The 22,095-nt window shown below is 40.0% G+C and overlaps 1 protein-coding gene across 6 annotated transcripts in view; it reads left to right on the top strand.

Annotated features, from left to right (window-relative positions):
• The window catches only part of STK38 (serine/threonine kinase 38), a 43,775-nt gene that overhangs the window by 381 nt on the left and 21,299 nt on the right, over positions 1-22,095 (top strand). The window contains exons 2-7 of one of the 6 annotated variants that reach the window (XM_088831187.1): positions 2,459-3,094; positions 4,639-4,771; positions 5,454-5,540; positions 18,014-18,065; positions 18,759-18,881; positions 20,410-20,493. In XM_088831187.1, coding sequence (XP_088687313.1) covers positions 3,088-3,094; positions 4,639-4,771; positions 5,454-5,540; positions 18,014-18,065; positions 18,759-18,881; positions 20,410-20,493 — 486 coding nt within the window. In that variant the 5' untranslated portion in view covers positions 2,459-3,087. Of the gene's footprint in view, positions 1-2,458; positions 3,095-4,635; positions 4,772-5,453; positions 5,541-15,393; positions 15,453-17,115; positions 17,287-18,013; positions 18,066-18,758; positions 18,882-20,409; positions 20,494-22,095 lie in introns of those variants that run through there. The other 5 variants (XM_088831184.1, XM_055407212.2, XM_055407215.2 and 2 more) reach the window with 5 other exon arrangements.

The raw sequence follows: 22,095 nt of genomic DNA, 5'->3' as shown, positions 1-22,095 counted from the left end.
GTTCTCCCTTTCCCGCCGGCGTCTTCTTTCCAGCCCTGCCCTTTCTACCCCTCCTGTCAGTGCTTTTCCTCCCGGCTTTCAGAGGCTCCTGGCCGGTCCTCCACATGGTTTCCCAGGCTCCGCACCCCGTCCTTTCTCTGTCTTCGCGTGCGGTTGGGGCGGGGTGCCAGGCTCTCTTCTTTCCATGTCGCCTGCTTTGTCTGCTCGCTGCCACCGCTCAGTCCCCTCCAGGATGTCTGCCGGTCGTTACCAATTTTCACCTCCTTTTTTTCTTTTTTCTGGAGTCTTAAGAATCTGAGAGGTGTCGTCTGAGGCAGTTGTCGAAAACCACCCCCTCCCCGATCTTGGGGGGCGGCGGTACCTTTGCGTCTGACCCCTTCCCTATAGTTAATCTTAGGGTACCGGGCTTCAGATAATACAACTGAAAACCGCAGGAAAATGTAGTGAAGCCTTTTTTAAAGAAGAGAGTGGAGAAGGAAAGTAAGGACTTGGGGCAGAGTCAGTGCAGAAAGACTTCAAGTGTGCAGAATGGCAGGTAGAGAGACCAGAGCTCTCACTAGACGAACAGACCCAAAGATAATCTTGTTCTTTTTGAAGTGTACCGGGGAAGGCTGGAGTGGAGACCACAGCGTTTCTTCTCCCTTTCAGCGCACTTTGGCTCCTAGTTAGAATTAGCCAGGCAGTGGATGCGGTTTCCCTAAGCGTAAAACAACCACCACCACAATAACAGGCTCCAGTCTCCCCCCAGGCAAGAGATGGCAGCTTCCTCTCAAGGGGATGAGGTCAACTCTATTCCGCTTGGTATAGAAAACTATTCCATGTCCTAACCCCACCCCCGTCATACATACATAATTTCGGCTCCTAGTAATGGGCGTAAGAAACAAGGTTTTCCTAGCAAATCTTTTATAAGATACTCAACTAAGTGGGTAGCATTGTACGCTATAAGGGGAAGAATATTAAAAGCCTTATAAGAGAGAGTGCTTGCTTTCCAGTGACTTACAGTTTCAGGAGGAAAAAATAGATATGTGACTATTAAGGAATACTCTCAGCTCCAGTGTTGAATAGTCCAAATGAAAGATACTGGGTTGTCAGTCACAAAGAAAGGAAGAATTGGTGAGGAAAGGGGATATTTATGGAGTTCACAGGGTACTTTTGTAAAGTCAGTCAGTTAACCATGCATAACTCTCTAGCTAGAATGACAGTTTTCATTTGATCTCCTTTTAATGTTTGCCCCGACTTGTGAAGATCACATTCTTCTGTGACATTCTTTTTGTGTGTGTGTGTGTGTGTGACATTCTTTTTTAACTTTTAAGAATTTCTTGCTTACCTATCATTTCTTAATTCTGAGTTGGAGAATGAAACAAATAGGGCAGGGGCCTCCAGTGGCCTATAGGTCAGGACAAGAAGGCTTGAGTTGTCAAAAGCTTGAGGGAAAGCCGTCTTATGTGAAGTATTTGGTTGACCCAGAAAACCTGTAAATTGCTGTAGGGCAATAGCAACTTTTGATGAAAGGTTATTAGAATTATCAATTATAAATTTATGAGCAGAGGAAAAGGATGGGGAGGAGGGTTTGAAGAAAGGCCAAAGGGAAGGACAGTGTAACCTTAGCCATTGCATTAGAGACTGAATGAAGGTTGAAAACCATTCTGTTAGAACATTGTTGGCCTTTTATAGGAGTATCTTTGAGTGCACTTAATCTCCTGTTGCTCTTTTACAAAGTTTAGGAAGATGTGCTAGTAACTTAAATGGGTCAAAATGTTTGTTCTCTAGTTTTTGTATACCCATTAATATAAATGTAATTTTGTTCTTTACCTTTGTTGACAACTGAAAATCATTAATTTGCTCAATATATGTTTACTAACTGCTTGTTATATGGAAGGCATTGTTTTCTTAGGCTTAAACACTCTCTAGTTGTGTTTTTATGTGGAAATAATTTCATTTGTTAAAATGTGTATATATGTAGAGAGACAGACAAGAACATTCTCCGGAAATTTTCAGACAAGGGAGGAGTACTAAGCACTCTCTTGCTTCAGACTTGTTTTTAAATCTGGTTTTAAAATTTCCTCACCAAACTTAGAGAGCATGTGGTTTTCATTGAGGGTGGAGGGGGTACAGGCTGACAAATAAGGAACCACACCCAAGCTTCATAAACCAGACAGAGGTTTAAAAAGAATTCTGATATCCTGAAAACATTTGAGTTAGCTTTGATGTTAGCAGAAACTTCCCCATAAAAAATAACATTTTATAATAAGATTGAGACGAATTCAGTGTCTTGAATTTGTGATTACTGATCATTTTAGCACATCAGGAATGACTGACTTTGAAGTAGAGCCTTGATTTTGAATCTCTTCTCTGAAAAAATTATTCTTTATTTGATTTTCCCCCTATTCTTTTTGTAAAATTGCTTAATGTTAAGTCTTTTTTCTTAGTAATAATGTGTTTACACATTTCTTAAAAGGCTACATTTAATCTCCAAAAGAGTTTTAAAAGCTGCTAAGTATCAAGTGAAGTGAAGTCACTCAGTTGTGTCGGACTCTTTGTGACCCCGTGGACTGTAGCCCACCAGGCTCCTCCATCCATGAGATTCTCCAGGCAAGAATACTGGAGTGGGTTGCCATTTTCTTCTCCAGGGGATCTTCCCGACCCAGGGATCGAACCCAGGTCTCCTGCATTGCAGGCAGATGCTTTAACCTCTGAGCTACCAGGGAGGAGAACCTTAAGAAAACTTTCGAAATTAAAAGACCCTTGCTCCTTGGAAGGAAAGCTATGACAAACCTAGACAGTGTATTAAAAAGCAGAGACATCACTTTGCCAACAAAGGCCTATATAGCAAAGCTATGGTTTTTCCAGTAGTCATGTACTGATGTGAGAGTTGGACCATAAGGAATGCTGAATGCCAAAGAATTGATGCTTTTGAATTGTGGTACTGGATGGAGGAGACTCTTGAGAACCCTTTGGACTGCAAAGAGGTCAAACCAGTCAATCCTAAAGGAAATCAACCCTGAATATTCATTGGAAGGACTGATGCTGAAGCTCCAGTACTTTGGCTACCTGGTGTGAATAGCTGAGTCATTGGAAAAGACCTTGATGCTGGGTAAGATTGAGGGCAGGCAGAGGAGGGGAGGGGTCGACAGAAGATAAGATGGTTGGATGGCATCCTCGATTCAATGGACATGAGTTTGAGCAAACTCTGGGAGATGGTGAAGGCAGGGAAACTTGGCATGCTGCAGTCGATGGGGTCACAAAGAGTTGGACACGACTGAGTGACTGAGCAACAACAAAGCTATTTAAACCTCGTTGGTATCAGTTTTCAAATATATAAAACTAGGAAGTTAGGGCCTCTTGTTTTTAAGATATCTTTCATCACTAAAGTTATGACTCAGGTTTTTTTCTTTTGTAGTATTATTTCCATCATAGGTCTTTGTTTTAACTTGTCAACTCAAATAGATAGAAGACATCTGTCGACTACCATAAGCCATGTCACAGTACATTTATACCTATAGGTGAAGATTTTAGTCATAGATTTTTTTTTTAAAGTATAGAAATTGTGAATTTAAAAGTTCTTGGTAACTTAATGGTAATAGTACACACTCATTGAAGAAAATGTGGAAAAGCACAAACAAGAAGAAGATGATCTATTGTATTCTCACTGCCTAGAGTTAGACCACTAATAATATTTTTTCCCACTGGTAACATTTTGATATATGTTTCTAATAATTCTGTGCATATACAGTAAACACATAAAAGTGAAATGGTATATGTTCTGTTTTATAACCTATTATTTTCAATTAGATTGGAAATATTTTTCCTGAAAAATGTTTTTGTTTTATTCTTTAAAGGCTTGCCTGACATTTAAACATATTTTAATTGTCTGCATGTTATTTCATTGTAGGACTTTTCCATGATTTAATCAGTTCTGTTTTTGGTTATTCAAGTTACTTGTAGTTTTTCTTTGTCATTATGATGCTGCATTGAATCTCCTTGTGTGTGAATCCTTGTGGGTCTTTGATTCCTTCAAGGTAGATTGATTCCTAGATGGCAAAGAATGGTACTGTCTGTGTTACATGTTCTTAATATGTGTGTCTGGTATTGTGGTCTTGTTCCCTTCTTTCTGAAAAATTCAACGCTCTTCCTTAAGGATATATTCATGTCGCTTTTGCTATATGGTAATTTCTTTGTATGTCTCCACAGCATTGTACTTGTTGATTTGCTTACTGAATTGCTTCCAGTTTCTCCTAACACAGTTGATGGCGTAAGGACCATCTTCTATAGTGCACATCTTGTTCATGCTCCCTTCAGAGCCTGTGTGGGGTGGGGAATTCCCTGGCAGTCTGGTGGTTTCGACTCTGAGCTTCCACTGCAGGAGGCACGGGTTCCATCGGCACAAGAAAAATAAAAAAAGAACCTGTGTGATAGTTTCTCTAGGCCTTATACTAGGCATGGTATTTCTGTGTCAAAAAACTTTAATGTATACTTGTTTTCACCAAGTATTCTGTTTGTCTGGGTTTTGTTTTATACTGTTTGTATTCCAGAAAACTTAGGTTAATTTACATTCCTACCAGTAGGGTAGGAGAGTGCAGAACTGGTGGATTCTCTCTCCAAAACTAATACCTCTTTTTTTTTCATTGTTTCTAGCAGCCATGGCAATGACAGGCTCAACACCCTGCTCGTCCATGAGTAGTCACACAAAGGAAAGGGTGACAATGACCAAAGTGACACTGGAGAATTTTTATAGCAACCTTATTGCTCAACATGAAGAACGAGAAATGAGGTAAAGAATTTTGAGAAAATCGAGTCATGGTTTTGGGATCCTTCTCCTGTATCGTGAATCACATTTATAACATGATTGAAAGGAGACAAGAGTAGCAGCAACCATGTTCTAACCAGTTCCATTACGGTGGAGTAACAGTGTCATTCATTTCCAAGGTCCTTGCTATTAACCCACTTATTTCTATTTCTGTTTTCTGGTCAAGAACATAAAATTCCATGGTACTGTAAGAAGTTAATTGGACCAAAACCTTGGAATTCATCGTTAAGACACTGTGATATAATGGAAAGAGCAGCATTGTGGAGCCAGATCTGGGTTTAGAATTCTGCCTTTACTATCTGGTCGATGTATGAGGTTAGAACAGATTTTTAGTCTTTCTGCACATCAGATCTCCTGTCTGGAAAATGAGGAGAGTACTACTTGCCTTTCAGAATTGCTGTGGGTATTGGATGTAACACATACGAGTACCCACCAAAGTGAGTCACACCTAGTAATCACATGAACGGTGGTGGTAGTGTTACTGAGTCCAAGCTTATGTTGCTTGCTGCACTGACAGACCAGTATATTGAGAGACGAGTTGTTGGGGCAAGGAATAGTGACTTTATTCTGAAAGTGAGAAAACAGAAGATGATGGACTCTTGCCTCTAAAGAACCATCTTGCTTAAGGGTTTTCTTCCGGTAACAGGAGAGGGAGTAAAGTCAGACATTGCCTGGTTCCAGTCAGCCTCCAGAGGGGTTGTTTTAATTTCTTCCTCCCTGCAATAATTCACAGGTGGGCCTGGTCATGATTGTTCCTGTGAGCTAAACAAAGGCCTTTTAGCTTAATGCTCATTACTTGAGAGGCAGGGTTACCAGAGATGGGTCATTATGTATAATTTAAGCTTACAGGCAACATCCCTTTAGTGATTAACTTGTAATAGAATATAAAGGGTCTTCCCTATTAGAGTGGCAGGTATTGTTACTGATCTAGTGTGTACTATCCGTGTAGTAACTCATTATTTAAAATTATTTTCCAGTATTAATAAAATATTCAGAAGCACAGAAAAGTTGAAAGAATTGTTTTCAATAAATACCCATACAGACATATAGATTCTGCATTTATCATTTATCACATATTGATCTGTCCATCCTTTAATATGTTCATTAATTCATCTTAATCTTTTTGATTGTACTTCAAAGTATGTTGCAGATGTCTGTATGTTTTACTTCTGAATATTTCTGCTTGTATAATGAGTTTGATATATATATTTCTTAAGGGAGTTCAAAGTTTGCATACAATGAAATGCACCACCTTAAGGGTACATTTCGATGAGTTTTGACAAAAACATATACCTGTGTAAATTAAACCTTTCTTAGGACAAAATATTATCATCACTTCAGAAAGGTCTTTCCTGGAGATTCTTCTTCAACCCCTGGCCACTACTATTGTGGTTTTGTTTCTACCATAGATTAATATTGTCTGTTCCATACGAATGAAACATGTAAATGGATTCATTTGAATAAAGCATCTTGTACTCAGCCTAATGTTTTAAAAGTTCATCCTTTTTGCTATTGTGTCCATAGTTTGTTCCTTTATATTGCTGAATAAACATTCTGTTTTCTGACTATACCATAGTTTGCTGATATGTTCTTTTATTGATGAAAATTTAGGCTTTTTAAAATTTTTGGCTGTTCTGAGTAAGTTCCTCTGAACATTTGTGTGTAGATTTTTTTGTGAACATTTGTTTTCAGTTCTTAGGTAAATATTTAGGAATGGAATGGCTAGCTCTTGGCTCATACATATACATAAGTATATGTTTAGTTTTATGAGAAGTTGCTAGACATTTTTCTAAAATATTTCCAATGATGTATGAGAGTTGTGGTTGCTTTATATATATATATATTTTTTTTTTTTTAAACATTGGTATTGTCAGTCTTAACTGGCTGTTTTTGTGGATGCTCAGTGGTATTTGGTTGTTTTTTTTTTAATTTGCATTTCCCTGATGATTAAATGATGTTCAGCATTTTTCTTTATATGCCTTTTGGCCATATTTTCCTTTTTGAAGTGTTTGTTCAAATTTTTTGACTATTGAGTTTTGAAATTTCTTTATATAGCTTAGATAATGATCCTTTGTTGTAGATGTGTTTTGCAAAGTTTTTACCAGTCTGTGGCTTTCCTGTTCATCTAATTTGGCTTTTCTTTTCTTTTGTGGTTATTGCATTCTGTGACCTCTAAGAAAACTTTGCCTACTCCTCAGTCATGAAGATAATTCTCTTATGTTTTCTTCTGGAAGTTTTGTAGGCTTAGTTTTTACCATTTATGTGATCAATCTTGAATTGATAAGTGTGTGGGGTATGAGGTGGGGTTTGAAATTTATTTTCCATATGGATATCCAGTTATTTTAGCACTCTTTGTTGCAAAGACTTTCTTTTCCCCCTTAAATTGCTTTGGCACTTTTAAAAATCAAATGCCATATAATTGTGAATCTGTCTGGACTCTGTTCTGTTTCACATATCTATTTGTCTGTATGCCAGTATCATATTGTCTTGATTATTAGAGCTTTGTAATAAGTTTTGAAGTCAGTATAAGCCCTCAATTTGGTGGTGGTTCTTGTTTTCTTCAAGGTTACTTTGGATATTCTAGGTTCTTTGAATTTACATATACATTTTAAAATCAGCTTATCAGTTTCTGCAGAAAAGCCTGGTGGAATTATGGTTGTAGTTGTATTGAATCTGTGGATCAGTTTGAGGGAGAGTTGACATCTTTACAATATTTAATCTTTTGATGCGTATCAATCCATTTTTGTTTGGTCTTTAGGTTTTCTTAGCAATATTTTGTAGTTTTAGGGTGGAGGCCTTTCATATCTTTTGTTTGTCTATTGCTAATATTTTTGGGGTTTTTTTTGATGCTATTGTAAGTGGGTATTTGAAATTTCATTTTCCACTTCTTTGTTGCTAGCATATAGAACTATAACTGAATTTTGCATATTGACCTTAAACCTTGCACCTTGCTAATTTACTTTCATAGCAGCCTTTTTGTAGATTCCTTAGAATTTTCTTTGTAAAGAATCATACCCAGATAGAGTTTTACATCGTCCTTTCCAGTCTGTTCACATTTTCTTTCTTTTTACCTTTTCACATTGACTAGGATTTCAGGCGGAGAAGGCAATGGCAAGCCACTCCAGTACTCTTGCCTAGAAAATCCCATGGATGGAGGAGCCTGGTAGGCTGCAGTCCGTGGGGTCTCTAGGGGTCGGACACAACTGAGCGACTCTACTTTCACTTTTCACTTTCACACATTGGAGAAGGGGATGGGAACCCACTCCAGTGTTCTTGCCTGGAGAATCCCAGGGAAGGGGGAGCCTGGTGGGCTTCCGTCTATGGGGTCGCACAGAGTCGGACACGACTGAAGTGACTTAGCAGCAGCAGGATTTCAGGTGCAGTGTGGAATGTAAGTGATGGGAGTAGACATCTTTTGTTCCCGATTTTCAGGGGAAAGCACTATTTCTCTGTTACTTATGATGTTAAGGTAGGTTTTTCAAAGATGCTCTTCTTTGATTGGGAAAGTTTCCTTATGTTCCTATTTTTGAATTTTTATCATGAGTGGGTGTTGAATTTTGTCAAATGCTTTTTCTGCATCTTTGAGATGATCATCTTGTGTTTTCTTTATTCTTTCACTATGGTGAATTACATGGACTGAGTTGCGAATGTTAAACTCACCTTCCATTCCTGGGGTAAAACCCTCTTGGTCAAAATGCATTATTCTCTTTATATATTGCTGGATTTGGTGTGCTAAGGTATGGATAAGGATTTTTGCAATCATTTTCTTCAGGAGGGTATAAATCATAATTTACATGGGATATATGATGTGATTTTAAATACGCAGCTCTGTATGCAGAATAGCAAGATACTTTATATGTGGTGGTAGCTAGCTTTGTTCGCTGGGACAAATAAGAGCCTGTACAGTGCTCTTTGTTAGGATCATGGGGCATTCAAAAATAAATTTGCACGCTCTAGGCATGTGAAACCTGTTGGGGATGGTTATTTTCAAATACAACTGCTCTCTTGAAATCAGAGCTTCTGGTGTTGCAGTTACAAAGAAATGTTTATGAGTTCTGATTAAGTTACTTATTTTATTTGATAATAGTCAGTTGGTACTTGTTACCTGTTTTATTTACAGTAGTGTGTATATGCGGAGAAGGCAATGGCACCCCACTCCAGTACTCTTGCCTGGAAGATCCCATGGATGGAGGAGCCTGGTAGGCTGCAGTCCGTGGGGTCGCTAAGGGTCGGACACGACTGAGCGACTTTACTTTCACTTTTCACTTTCACACATTGGAGGAGGAAATGGCAACCCACTCCAGTGTTCTTGCCTGGAGAATCCCAGGGACGGGGGAGCCTGGTGGGCTTCCGTCTATGGGGTCACACAGAGTCGGACACGACTGAAGTGACTTAGCAGCAGCAGCAGTGTGTATATGTTAATCCCAGTCTCCTAATTTATCACTTCCCTCCATGTTTCCCCTTTGGTAACTGTAAGTTTGATTTCAAGATCTGTGAGTTTATTTCTGTTTTTGTAAATAAGTTCATTTGTATCATTTTTTAATTAGATTCCACATATGTGAAAGTCAGTCAGTTGTGTCTGACTCTTTGTGACCCCATGGACTATACAGTCTATGGAGTTCTCCAGGCTAGAATACTGGAGCAGGTAGCCTTTCCCTTCTCCAGGGGATCTTCCCAACCCAGGGATTGAACCCAGGTCTCACATTGCAGACGGATTCTTTACCAGCTGAGCCACAAGGGAAACAGATTCCACATTTAAGTGATACCATATGATTTACCTTTCTCTAACTGATTTACATTACTTAGAATGATAATCTCCAGGTCCATCCATGTTGCTACAAATGGCATTATTTGCTGCTTTTTTATGGCTGAGTCATATTCCATTGCATATATGTATCGCATCTTTTTTATCTATTCCTCTGTTGATGGAGATTTAGGTTGCTTCTGTGTCCTGGCTTTTGTAAATATCGCTTCAGTGAACATTGGGGTGCATGTATCTTTTTGAATTATGATTTTCTCCAGGTACAAGCCCAGGAGTGAGATTGCTGGATAATATGGTAGTTCTGTATTTAGTTTTTTAAGGAATCTCCGTACTTTTCTCCATAATGGTTGTACCAGTTTACATTCCTACCAACAGAGTAGGAGGGTTCCCTTTTTTTCTCTGTAGCCTCTCCAGCATTTATTGTTTGTAGACTTTTTGATGATGGCCATTTTGACCAGTGTAAGGTGATACCTTATTCTGGTTTTTGCATTTCCTTAGTGCCCTCTTTTTTGGACGTGAGTTGATATTTGGTCTTAAGTTTGTGGATACAGTTTGGTAAGACTGTTTTATTTTGGGTTTTATCACTCCAAGAAAATAATAAAAAAAAAAAGCAGTATATAAATAGCTCATATAACTCAACATTGGAAAATCAAACAATGCGATTGAAAACTGGGCAGAAGAGCTGAACAGACATTTTCCCAAAGAGGAAACACAGATGGCCAGCAGCCACATGAAAGGATACTCAACCTCACTACTCATCAGGGAAATGCAAATCAAAACCACCATATCACCTCACACCTGTCAGAATGGCTGTCACCAAAAAGAACACACATAACAATTGTTGGCAAGGATGTAGAGAAAGGAGAACCCTCCTGCATGGTCAGTGTGAATGTACATTGATGCAGCTGCTGAGGAAAACAGTATGGAGGTTTCTCAAGAAACTAAAAGTAGAGTTACCATATGATCCAGCAGTTCTATTCCTGGGAATATATTAGAAAAAACAGAATCACTAGTTCAGGAAGCTGTGTACCCCAACGTTCATAGTAGCATTATTTACAGTTGACAAGATATGGAAGCAACCTAAGTATCCATCAATAGAGGATTGTGTAAAGAAGATGTGTGATGTATGTGTACACACACAGGAATATTACTAAGTCATAAAAAAGAATGAAATTTTTACCATTTCAGCAACGTGGATGGACTTAAAGGGCATTATCGCTAAATGAAGTAAGTCAGACAGAGAAAGACAAATACTGTGTGACATCATTTGTATGTAGAATTTAAAACATACCACAAACCAGTAAATATAACAAAGAAAGAAGCAGACTCACAGATATAGAGAAAAAACTAGTGGTTACCAGTAAGGGGGAGGGGTTGTAATGGGGTAGGGGTGTGGGAGGTACAAGCTATTGGATGTAAAAAAGGCTACAAGGATGGATTGTACAACATAGGAAATATAGCCAGTATTTGTGATATTTGTAAATGGATTGTAACCTTTAAAAACTATGAAAATTTGAAAAATTAAAAAAACAAACAAACAGTGATTGGCAGGAGCAAAGTAGTAAGTAAACTCAAATTGCAACTGTCAGAGATAGATTTTCAAGAGTTTTGATGTTATGGGGGCAACATCACAGAACCTTGAAAAATAAGCAGAGTTTTAATTATGAATATGTGGCTAACATATGCTGCTGCTGCTGCTAAGTCACTTCAGTCATGTCCGACTCTTTGCGACACCATAGACGGCCTCCCACCAGTCTCTGCCATCCTTGGGATTCTCCAGGCAAGAACACTGGAGTGCGTTGCCATTTCCTTCTCCAGTGCATGAAAGTGAAAAGTGAAAGTGAAGGTGCTCAGCCATGTCCTACTCTTCGCAACCCCATGGACTGCAGCCTACCAGGCTCCTCCGTCCATGGGATTTTCCAGGCAAGAGTACTGGAGTTGGGTGCCATTGCCTTCTCCAACATATGATGAGCAGTTTGAAATAATAAGTATTGGGCTGGAAAATTTGGGGGCTAATAAAAGAGATCAGGTTGTAATACAAGTTTTTGTCTGTATATGCCTTGTTGTCTTTAAAAGCTCTAGTTTTTCTCCCACTTATATGCAACTTTTGTGCCATTCTGTTTATAGTAGAGCACTGGGTTATATTTGCACCTTTTTATTTATTTATTTATTTATGACTGCGCTGGGTCTCCATTGCTGCATGTGGGCTTCCTCTAGTTGCGGAAAGTGTGGGGCTTCTCATTGTGGTGGCTTCTCTTGTTGCAGAATTAGGCATGTGGCCTCAGTAGTTGTGGTGCATGGGCTTAGTTGCACCTCCGCATGTGGGATCTTCCCAGACCAGGGATGGAACCTGTGTCCCCTGCATTGGCAGGTGGATTCTTAACCACTGGACCACCAGGGAAGTCCAACATTGGTTATATTTGAACAAAGGGTTTACTGAAGAGGGAAATGAGATCAAAGCTGAAAGGCAGAAGGAAAAATGAAAATCATTTGGAAATTGTCTCCTGTATAAAAGTAGAACATGAGAACATTGGGCTATTTCATAGAAACACTACAGTGATCCTACATATTGGTTTAAACAATTAAATTCCCTGAATCTAGTATGGCAGAATGCTTATTGAAGCTCCTTATAGATGGCAAACTGAATACATCCAGTAGTGCAAATTCATATTTTTTTAATCTGTCTTTGCCTTTCCGGGTCTCTGTGTTAAGCTTCTCTAGCAATAGCCGTTCTCCTGTTCTCTCATGTGATCCTTGGTGTCCATAAAGAGAGATAGGTGTTAATAATCGCCTAGTTGTTCATAGAAAATTAATGGTTTGGATAATTTGAAGCAGTTTGAAATGAAAACTGAGGCAACTGGCATTTCTTTTTACAAAATGATCTGTGTTGTTTCTATTCTTTATGAATATTATTTTAGTGTATTAATTAAAGCCACAAAAGCCTAATTTAATAGGCAATAATTTTGTGCTTTCTCCTTTCTTCCCCCTAAATCATATAAGAATTCTACATTTTACCCTCTGAGAATGAGCATATGCTGCTACTTCTCTTCCATTTTCTTACTCAGGTTTCTCTGTTTGCTTTTAGTCTGATCTGATACTGAGTTTTGCAGTGTGTGGTTATTATAGTAAGCAAGTGCAATGTTTGATTACTAGTGAGCAAGTGTCAGTTGTATTTGGGCCCCAGGAATGGGTGAGTCTAGACTTATATATTAAGAAGAGGTGGCAAGAATACACAGAAGAACTATACAAAAAAGATCTTCATGACTCAGATAACCACAATGGTGTGATCACTCACCTAGAGCCAGACATCTTGGAATGCGAAGTCAAGTGGCCCTTAGGAAGCATCACTACGAACAAAGCTAGTGGAGGTGATGGAATTCCAGTTGAGCGATTTCAAGTCCTAAAAGATGATGTTTTGAAAGTCCTGCACTCAATATGCCAGCAAATCTGGAAAACTCAGCAGTGGCCACAGGACTGGAAAAGGTCAGTTTTCCTTCCAGTCCCAAAGAAGGGCAATGCCGAAGAATGTTCAGACTACCTCACAGTTGCACTCATCTCACATGCCAGCAAAGTAATACTCAGAATTCTCCAAGACAGGCTTCAACAGTACGTGAACCGTGAACTTCCAGATGTTTAAGCTCTATTTAGAAAAGGTAGAGGAACCAGAGATCAAATTGCCAACATCTGTTGGATCATTGAAAAAGCAAGAGAATTCCAGAAAAAGATGTACTTCTGCTTTATTGACTATGCCAGAGCTTTTGACTGTGTAGATCACAACAAACTGTGGAAAATTCTTCAAGAGATGGGAATACCAGACCACCTTCCCTGCCTTCTGAGAAATCTGTATGCAGTTCAAGAAGCAACAGTTAGAACCAGACATGGAACAACAGGCTGGTTCCAAATTGGGAAAGGAGTACGTCAAGGCTGTATATTGTCACCCTGCTTATTTAACTTACATGCAGAGTACATCATGCGAAATGTCAGGCTAGATGAAGCACAAGCTGGAATCAAGATTGCTGGGAGAGATATCAACAACCTCAGATATGCAGATGACATCACCCTTATGGCAGAAAGTGAAGAACTAAAGAGCATCTTGATGAAAGTGAAAAAGGAGAGTGAAAAATCTGACTTAAAACCCAACATTCAGAAAACTAAGATGATGGCATCTGGTCCCATCACTTCATGGGAAATAGATGGGGAAACAGTGGCTGACTTTATTTTTCTGGGCTCCAAAATCACTGCAGATGGTGACTGCAGCCATGAAGTTAAAAGAGGCTTACTCCTTGGAAGGAAAGTTATGACCAATCTAGACGGCATATTGAAAAGCAGAGACGTTACTTTGCCAACCAAGGTCCGTCTAGTCAAGGCTATGGTTTTTCCAGTGGTCATGTATGGATGCGAGAGTTGGACTGTGAAGAAAGCTGAGCGCCGAAGAATTGATGCTTTTGAACTGTGGTGTTAGAGAAGACTCTTTAGAGTCCCTTGGACTTCAAGGAGATCTAACCAGTCCATCCTAAAGGAGATCAGTCCTGAATATTCATTGGAAGGATTGATGCTGAAGCTGAAGCTCCAATACTTTGGCCACCTGATGCAAAAAACTGACTCATGTGAAAAGACCCTGATGCTGGGAAAGATTGAGGACAGGAGGAAAAGAGGACAACAGAGGATGAGATGGTTGGATGGCATCCCCTACTCAATGGACATGAGTTTGAGTAAACTCTGGGAATTGGTGATGGACAGGGAAGCCTGGTGTGCCCCAGTCCCTGGGGTCTTAAAGAGTCGGACACAACTGAGAGACTGAACTGAACTGACTAGATATCAGTCAAACTAATTTGTTGAGATTTTTAAAAATTTGTGTAATACTCATTTTTAGGGTAATTCTGGAGAATTCTCAGTTCTGATCATGGAGATACCCACTGTTTATTTCTATACCATTTTCCCTGGTTTTAAGTGACTCATCTGCAGAAATTAGAAATATTGTCCACTCACCTCGCTTGTAGAGTGGACTAGCCTTTCCTCCCATCCCTGTTGCCTCTGAATCAAGCTGTGTTGAAGGCGAGTCTAAATTAGGTGTAGTAAGGGGGGCTGATTACAAGAAGTAGTCATGAATGTGTGTGTACATTGTGACACTTCTTTGGTTTTTTTTTAATTTAGTAAATACATCTTGGGCTTTCCTGGTGGCTCAGAGTATAGAATCTGCCTGCAATGCAGGAGACCCGAGTTCAATCCCTGCGTTGGGAAGATCCCTTGGAGAAGGAAATGGCAACCCACTCCTATATTCTTGCCTGGAAAACTTCACGGGCTGGGGGACTACAGTCCATGGGGTCACAAAGTGGGGTCGCAAAGAGTCGGACATGACTGAGCAACTGAACTGAACTGAAGCAACTAACACGCAACAGACATCTTAAAAAGTTGCTGTGCACAAAGCACTATTCTGAGTGGGGAAGGTGGATTCAGATGTGATTCTTCTTCAAAAGAACTTACTGTCTCACGGGAAATAAAGGGAGCTCATGGAAGCCTTGGTGGGTGGGGTTGGGTGTGGCCTCTATGTGTGGAAGTGCCTCTCCCCCTCAGGGTCCTGGTTTGGAACATTGCAGCTGAGCTGGAGTGACCTCACCAGAGGCTGGGGTGTTAAGCTACCTGGCCCTGCAAACAGAGATGTGTAGTGGAGGAGCCCACCTTTGTTTATACAGTCAGCCCTTAGGTTCAGTGATTGTCACGACTTTGTTAAATTTGTTTCATCTATTCCATTTTGTTTTTTCTTGCTATTGTGTTTTAAAGCAAATTTGAAACATCTGTCTTTCTAGTCCTGTCTGCTTCAATATGAATCTCCAAAAGCATGGCCATTTTCTTGTCATCACAGTGCCAACATGAGTCTAACAAGTGAGTAACTCTGTGGTATTGTCTCACAGAGGATGTGATTCATGAGCCTTTTGTAAGATGTCACTGTGTTATGCCATTTTTGGTGTCTTCATGATCTTTGACTTGGTCCCAGTGAATCATTACCATCGATCATTTTGCATGGTAGGTTTTTTCTGGATATTTTCTCTAATAAAAGAATCTGAGGGGAATTCCTTGGCAGTCCAGTTTTAGGACTCCAAGCTCTCACTGCCTGAGGGCCCAAAAGTTTGATCCCTGGTTGGGGAACTAAGATTTCATATTTCACAAATTGCATGCAGTGGCCAGAAAAGAATCTGGTTGTGTTCAAGATGTTGATGCTGCTGAATACTTTACTCTCAGGCAGATTATCTACTGAGACCAGTTTAATTACACTTGCAGTGGCAGTGTAGAATACTTTACGGTTTGAATTTAGATTTAAAATTCAGAAGGAGCCGTCTCTGTAACACACATTGTGTGATAGCATGTTAAGACTGCTGTCACAGTCTGGCGTGATCATTCAGAGAACATATAGTCAGAAAGTATGATGGTGTTTGATACTCAGGGCGCAGACGTAGCTGACCAGGGTTGAGTTCTTAGAGTTCTTACCATGCGTTTACTCCAACTTCAACTATTTAACTACAAACATGGAATTAATTTTCGCTCCTGAAGTTACCAGTGGTACAGCCTTCTCTCTCTGGTGTGTATGCAAACACAGGCGCATATCCCCAGACATTCTGGGAACTAGGAGAAGAGGAGTGGGAAGACTAGGAGTCATGCAGATGCTTTCTTCTTCCTTCAGAGTTGGAGTAGATCTTTTCACTTCCTGGGAGTTTGGACACAAATTCTTATTTATCATCTCAGCCTGTGGATTTGTACTGTAATATGATTTCTAATAGTAAATAAATATAATTAAATAAAAATATTCATTTTCACTAAATACTGGTATTGCCGTGTTCATTGACGAAAATAAAACTCATTATCGTCCCCTGTTCCTCTCTGTGTGTTCCCTGTCATAGTTCAGTTCAGTTCTGTCGTAGTTAGTGGCATCATTATCCTCCCACACAAGAAATTCCAAGACTTGACTCTGTCAACTGGTCATCTTTGCAGTGACGCTGTTCACATCATTTTGAGTTTCCAGCTCTAGTTCCGGATCTTTTTTGTCCATCTGACTCATGATAGCTTTTTTTGTTCCAGAGTCCCTTCCCACTTCTGTCTCCTGTCTCCTCTCTCCTTTGTCTGTCACTTTTCCCGAGAGTCCATCAGCTCATTACTACAGGCTGCCATTCTCAGAGAGAAACCTCATCACACCATTCCATTGTGCACAAGCCTAGTAGCTCCTAGCTGTGTACAGACTGAGAGTCAACCATGCTTGTGTGGCGTTCCAAGTGCGGGGTGCCTCAGCTGGGCTGGACCACATGATGGTGCTTCCTGTACCCTCTGTGTGTGCTCTTCCCTGCCCTGCTCAGCTGGCCTGTTGTCTGGGATGCTGACAGGGATAGAGGAGATTCCAGGCCCTGTGCTTTCATTTATTGTGCAGAATAAATAACAGATGTGTGGAACTAGTTATATGGAAGTTTTACTTTTTTCTCTTAGTTTCATCAAATCAGTATGAGAGTTCAGTTCAGTTCAGTCGCTCAGTCGTGTCCGACTCTCCGCGACCCCATGAATCACAGCACGCCAGGCCTCCCTGTCCATCACCAACTCCCGGAGTTCACTCAAACTCATGTCCATCGAGTCGGTGATGCCATCCAGCCATCTCATTCTCCGTCGTCCCCTTCTCCTCCCGCCCCCAACCTTTCCCAGCAGGTCAAAAATACTCTTGGATGCAGTTTCTAAGGTATAGTACTCCGAGGATTTAGAATCTTAAGTCTTTGTCTTTTGGTGCTTTTTTGGTATTGTTTTGTTGTTGTTTGTTTTGGCTGTCCATGTGGCTTTCAGTCTTAGTTTTATCAGTGCCGCTAATCACCTTTGAACATTCCCCTTAAATCTCCAAACTCTGTGTTTACCTTTGTTACTTTGTGCTTGTGGCAGGGAGTAGGAGGAAGGTGTGAAAATAAAGGAAGTAGATTTCAGTCTGGGGCAGGGAGAGAAACACCCTGATAGAAGAGGTTATCAGACACCAGCTGTTGGTGCTTTGTTAAGGAGGAACTACCAGACCCGGGTTCGATCCCTGGGTCGGAAAGATCCCCTGGAAAAGGAAACGGTAACCCACTCCAGTATTCTTGCCTGGAGAATCCCATGGACGGAGAAGCCTAGTAGGCTACAGTCCACGGAGTCGCATAGAGTCGGACATGACTGAGCGACAGAATGGAACGGAACCCCACACAAAGAGAGAGAGCTTTACATTTTGAAATAAGATTCTTTGTTGCATTAACACCTTAAAACAATTTTTGTCAAAATGGAGAACTAACAAAGGATGAGAATCTTTTCACTTGCCTTAGTAACTGTAATTTGTTGTTTTAATGAAGCATTTTGAATTTTACCTGTTTCTATCAGTAAAAAAAAAAAATTGTACATTAACGAAAGTTATGGTTCAAATGTTAATTTCATGTCTTTGTCTTTAGACAAAAGAAGTTAGAAAAAGCGATGGAAGAAGAAGGCCTCAGGGATGAAGAGGTGATGATACTGGGGTCTTAATTAGCTTTATTCCAAGGAAAGGGAGACGGGAAATGAGATTAAAATTTTAAAAGGCAAGTTAGCATTTTAATTCACTGAAAGCGCTTCATAGAAGTGGAGCAGATTTCTGAAATTTTTGTCAAGGTGAAATACCTCTCAAATCAGCCTTTCCCCCCCAATGCCCACAGATGTGGCAGAAAATATAATAAATAAGAAACTATGAAAGGAAATGAAATGGCTGTGGAAGTGTTCTCACGAGGAGGAATGAATCATAGAACCCAGGAAAATGGTGAAAAATACCCAAGACTTGTAGGAACAATAGGAAGTTAATGCATAAAATGAACCATAATGTGTAAAAAATCCAGAGAGAAATTTAAAAACCATACTTGTATCTAAGAAAAGTTAAAGGAAAATGTTGATTGTTTATCCTTCCCCTTTAGGGACATTAGAGTAGCAGGCTGTGAAGCAGGTTCATCCATGTCCACAGAGCGAGGTGTCCTCTGTTTAGTGTGGTTATTGCCTCTGAGGGCTGGGAGGCAGGGCTGACCTCCTAAGGGTCCTTCTGCGGTGCTCTCCTGTGTGAACAGATGGTGCTTAGTCTGGCGGGGCCCTGCTCTCCGGGTGGGCTAAACTACAAATAAGACTGGTTGCAGAGTCCCTTCCCACCTCTCTCCCTCTCTGTTTAAACATTAGAAACAACTCCGGAGATCAGCGCATGCTCGGAAGGAAACAGAGTTTCTTCGTTTGAAGAGAACAAGACTTGGACTGGAAGATTTTGAGTCCTTAAAAGTAATAGGCAGAGGAGCCTTTGGTGAGGTAAAAACACCACAGCTACTTATCGAATCCCACAGCAATCGAAGCTTCTAACGTCCCATGAGCTCGTGATGGCTGATGGAACTGTAGCACAGAGTGGGTGGGCCCTGCTTCGAGCCTGCGTTCTGCCTGCTCTGTCCTCTCTGTCTTGCCCTCTCATTGTCCCGGGGTCTGGTGGTTCTTCTCTGTTTTGCTAGAGATGATGTTGATGTTTTAAGTATTCATCTAGAGGGAGAGTTGATAGGTAGAGAGAAATCAATATTTATTACTTAGTGAGTGCTTCTTTCCTAGAATCGTGACTGATATTTTATACATGATGTGGTTAAACCTGAAGGGATATATATTGTTCCAGTGTCACACATCCATTGGGCATTGGTACCAAAGTGGGGCCTAGGTCTTCCTGATCTCAAAGCTGTTGCTTTTCCTGTTACACTGCCTTTCCAGGAGCAAACCTGCAGCATATTTCCACCCTTTATTTCTTCCTGCCAGATTGGTACAGCTCTGAAAAGATGGCCCTGGGAAACAGTTTATAGAAATAAGTTAATGTGGGTGGTGGTAGCGAATGAAAGCATTTGCAGCTTTGTCCCAGCTGGTTGTCCAAGTGTGTCCTGCTTGGTCACAAGAGCAGTCTGCTGGGAAGGGTTGGAGTGAGCCCATGCAGGATCCTCCCCATTTGTGGAAAACACCCAAAGTGGACGACCTACTGATGCAATAGTTTCACTATCATTGTGAATACAAAAGGAGCAGCACATTATTAAAAACCAGCCCCTAGGGAAAATGTGGGTACATATTCAAAGGCACAGGTGAAAGATTAAATTGATCCCTCAGTGTTTAGAATCCCTGTTGGCCTCTTGAGAGAGGAAAAAGGTATAGGACCACGTCTAAAAGAGCTTTATGTTCAACGAGGAGGGGACATGGGACTCGGAGAAATAAGAATGTTTTCCGGGAGAAGAAAACATACTTGTCTTGGAGGAGGACGAGGGGATGTGCAGGGACTTGTCGAGGAGTTGTATTTGGGTTTGCAGACCATTTCTTTTCATCATAAATTATCTGTTTTCTCTCTCTAAAAAAAAAAAAGGAAAATAAAAAAGAGAAAGGACAGTTGCAGAAAACTCTATTTCCTTAATTATACATTTTAGTTCCTCTCCCACTTCCAAGCATTTTTTTCCTGTGCCTTAGCTTTTGCTGTTGTTTTAGACATTGTTGTAAACATTTCCTGAGATTTTTTTGCACTGACTGGATGACATGTGTTACGGGTTTAATGAGTCCAAAGTGAGGGTTTTGAATTAGCTTGATCTGTTCAGCTAGGGAGCCAGAGCTGTTCAGAGGTGCAGATATCTGAGGGTGTTTCGGCACTGACCTCACTGTGTATAATATATCCATTTTTAAACATTGAAAAGCATTTTCTTCTGCTTTGTTATTGCTTATATAAAAATTGCAGTACTTTTTCAGTTTAAATATGATTTCCTGTTACACATGAAAGCATCAGTTTGGCATCGTGAACTCTTGGCGTTTCTTTTATAATATTTAGGTGCGGCTTGTTCAGAAGAAAGATACGGGCCATGTGTATGCAATGAAAATACTTCGTAAAGCAGATATGCTTGAAAAAGAGCAGGTAAAGCACAACTGTAGCAGTGATTTTAGTCATCTTATGAATTTTTGTCTTCTAAAACTGTTCTTTTTGCTTAATTGAAGTGTATATTCCTCTTTTAGTTTCTTTAGCCCTGTCATAAATATTACTTTTCTTTCTCGCCGCCCCCATAGAAGCAGTTACATGTATTTTAGGTACAAATAATGCCTAAGACATTATGTGCAGTCTTTTTAAAGTTGAAAATCTACTAGAAAAACATCTGCTATTTGTGTTTCGCAGTTGATCACAAGCTGTCCATGTCATTAGGAGCTGTTTTTTGAGATTGTACTTACTGTGGTAGCATGTTCCTTACAGAATGTTGAGGAAAGTTGTGTATTATACTTTGGAACTGAGACTTAGGAATTAGAATTTGGAGTTTGATCTAAAATAGAATGCTTCATTCTGTAAATTCACGCAAACCCGGTTTGGATCTTCTGAGTGGCTTATCACTACATGAGAGAGGCCAGTGGTCTTTGGGAGTGAATTTGAAAAAATATGATGAAAGTGGCACAGCAGTATAGACTCTCATTTAATGATTAAGAATATTTTCTAAAACTTCAAATCTACTTTGCAAATAGATTTATAAGCTGCATTCAGTACTTTATGTAGAATAAGTAAGATTTTAAATATTAGACAGTATATATTAAAATTGAGAATACAGATTTTCTGTAAATCTGGTTTAATTTAGCAGAACAGATTGTAGTGGGCGATGCCTGGAAATATCCTGTAAAATACCAGTTGCTACAGGAGGGCAGAAAGACCCCCTGGAAAGGAGAGCTCCAGATACAGAACCTCAGAGCCAGGATGGAGGCTGGCCCCACACTCAATCCTTCCAGCCACTTGAGAGGAGCTATAATCACCAAGGCTTTTCTGCCCTTCATTTAAGTGCTAGCTCAAATTTGGGATTTTAATTTTCTCTTTAATTTTTCTGTTACGGAGAAGCTTTAGACTCCCAGGAATTTTGGTCAGAAGTAGCAAATACCCTAGCAGTAGATCTTCAGATATTATGTGTTAACACCAACCTTATTCAAAACACACAGCAGTCTTATTAATGTATCTAAAAATCAGTGCGATGAGGGTATTGACACTGTAGGAGCGTCAGTTAATCTTGAAAAGGAGAATGTGAAGCTATATTGATTAGTCTGTATAGTTTGTATGTCACAAGTAAATTTTATTTTTACAAGATATATTTCCTGTAGTTTTAACCAAGACTCACAGTATTTCTTATCAAATGAATAGTAGAGTAAAGTTGTAAAGAGAAGTACACGTCATAACTTCCACTTGCTAATCCTTCATAGAGGTAACAGAGCTGGTGACAGAGGCTGATCCGAACATACCTTTTAAAGACATTCTCTCAAGTACCGCGCCTTCTTCAAAATCAGTTTCTAAAGACTTTCTACGTGAAGATAAAGCAAGTGTCTGTTGGAATTAGGATTTTAAATGAATTAACTTAAATCGTTAGCTCCTCTTGCTGATGGACTCAGCTCCCTAGGGTTGATCTCAGCATGGTCCAGTTAAAGTTTCTGGCCACAGACTTGACCTGGGGCAGCTGTCTTGAGGAAGCAGGCAGCAGCTTTATGGGGCAAA

Source organism: Moschus berezovskii, chromosome 23, assembly GCF_049115385.1.
Source record: "Moschus berezovskii isolate FMDL1 chromosome 23, NW_MosBer_1.0, whole genome shotgun sequence".
Lineage (NCBI taxonomy): Eukaryota > Metazoa > Chordata > Mammalia > Artiodactyla > Moschidae > Moschus > Moschus berezovskii.
Note: the sequence above shows the minus strand (reverse complement) of the source record. Positions and strands in the feature narration are given on the sequence as shown.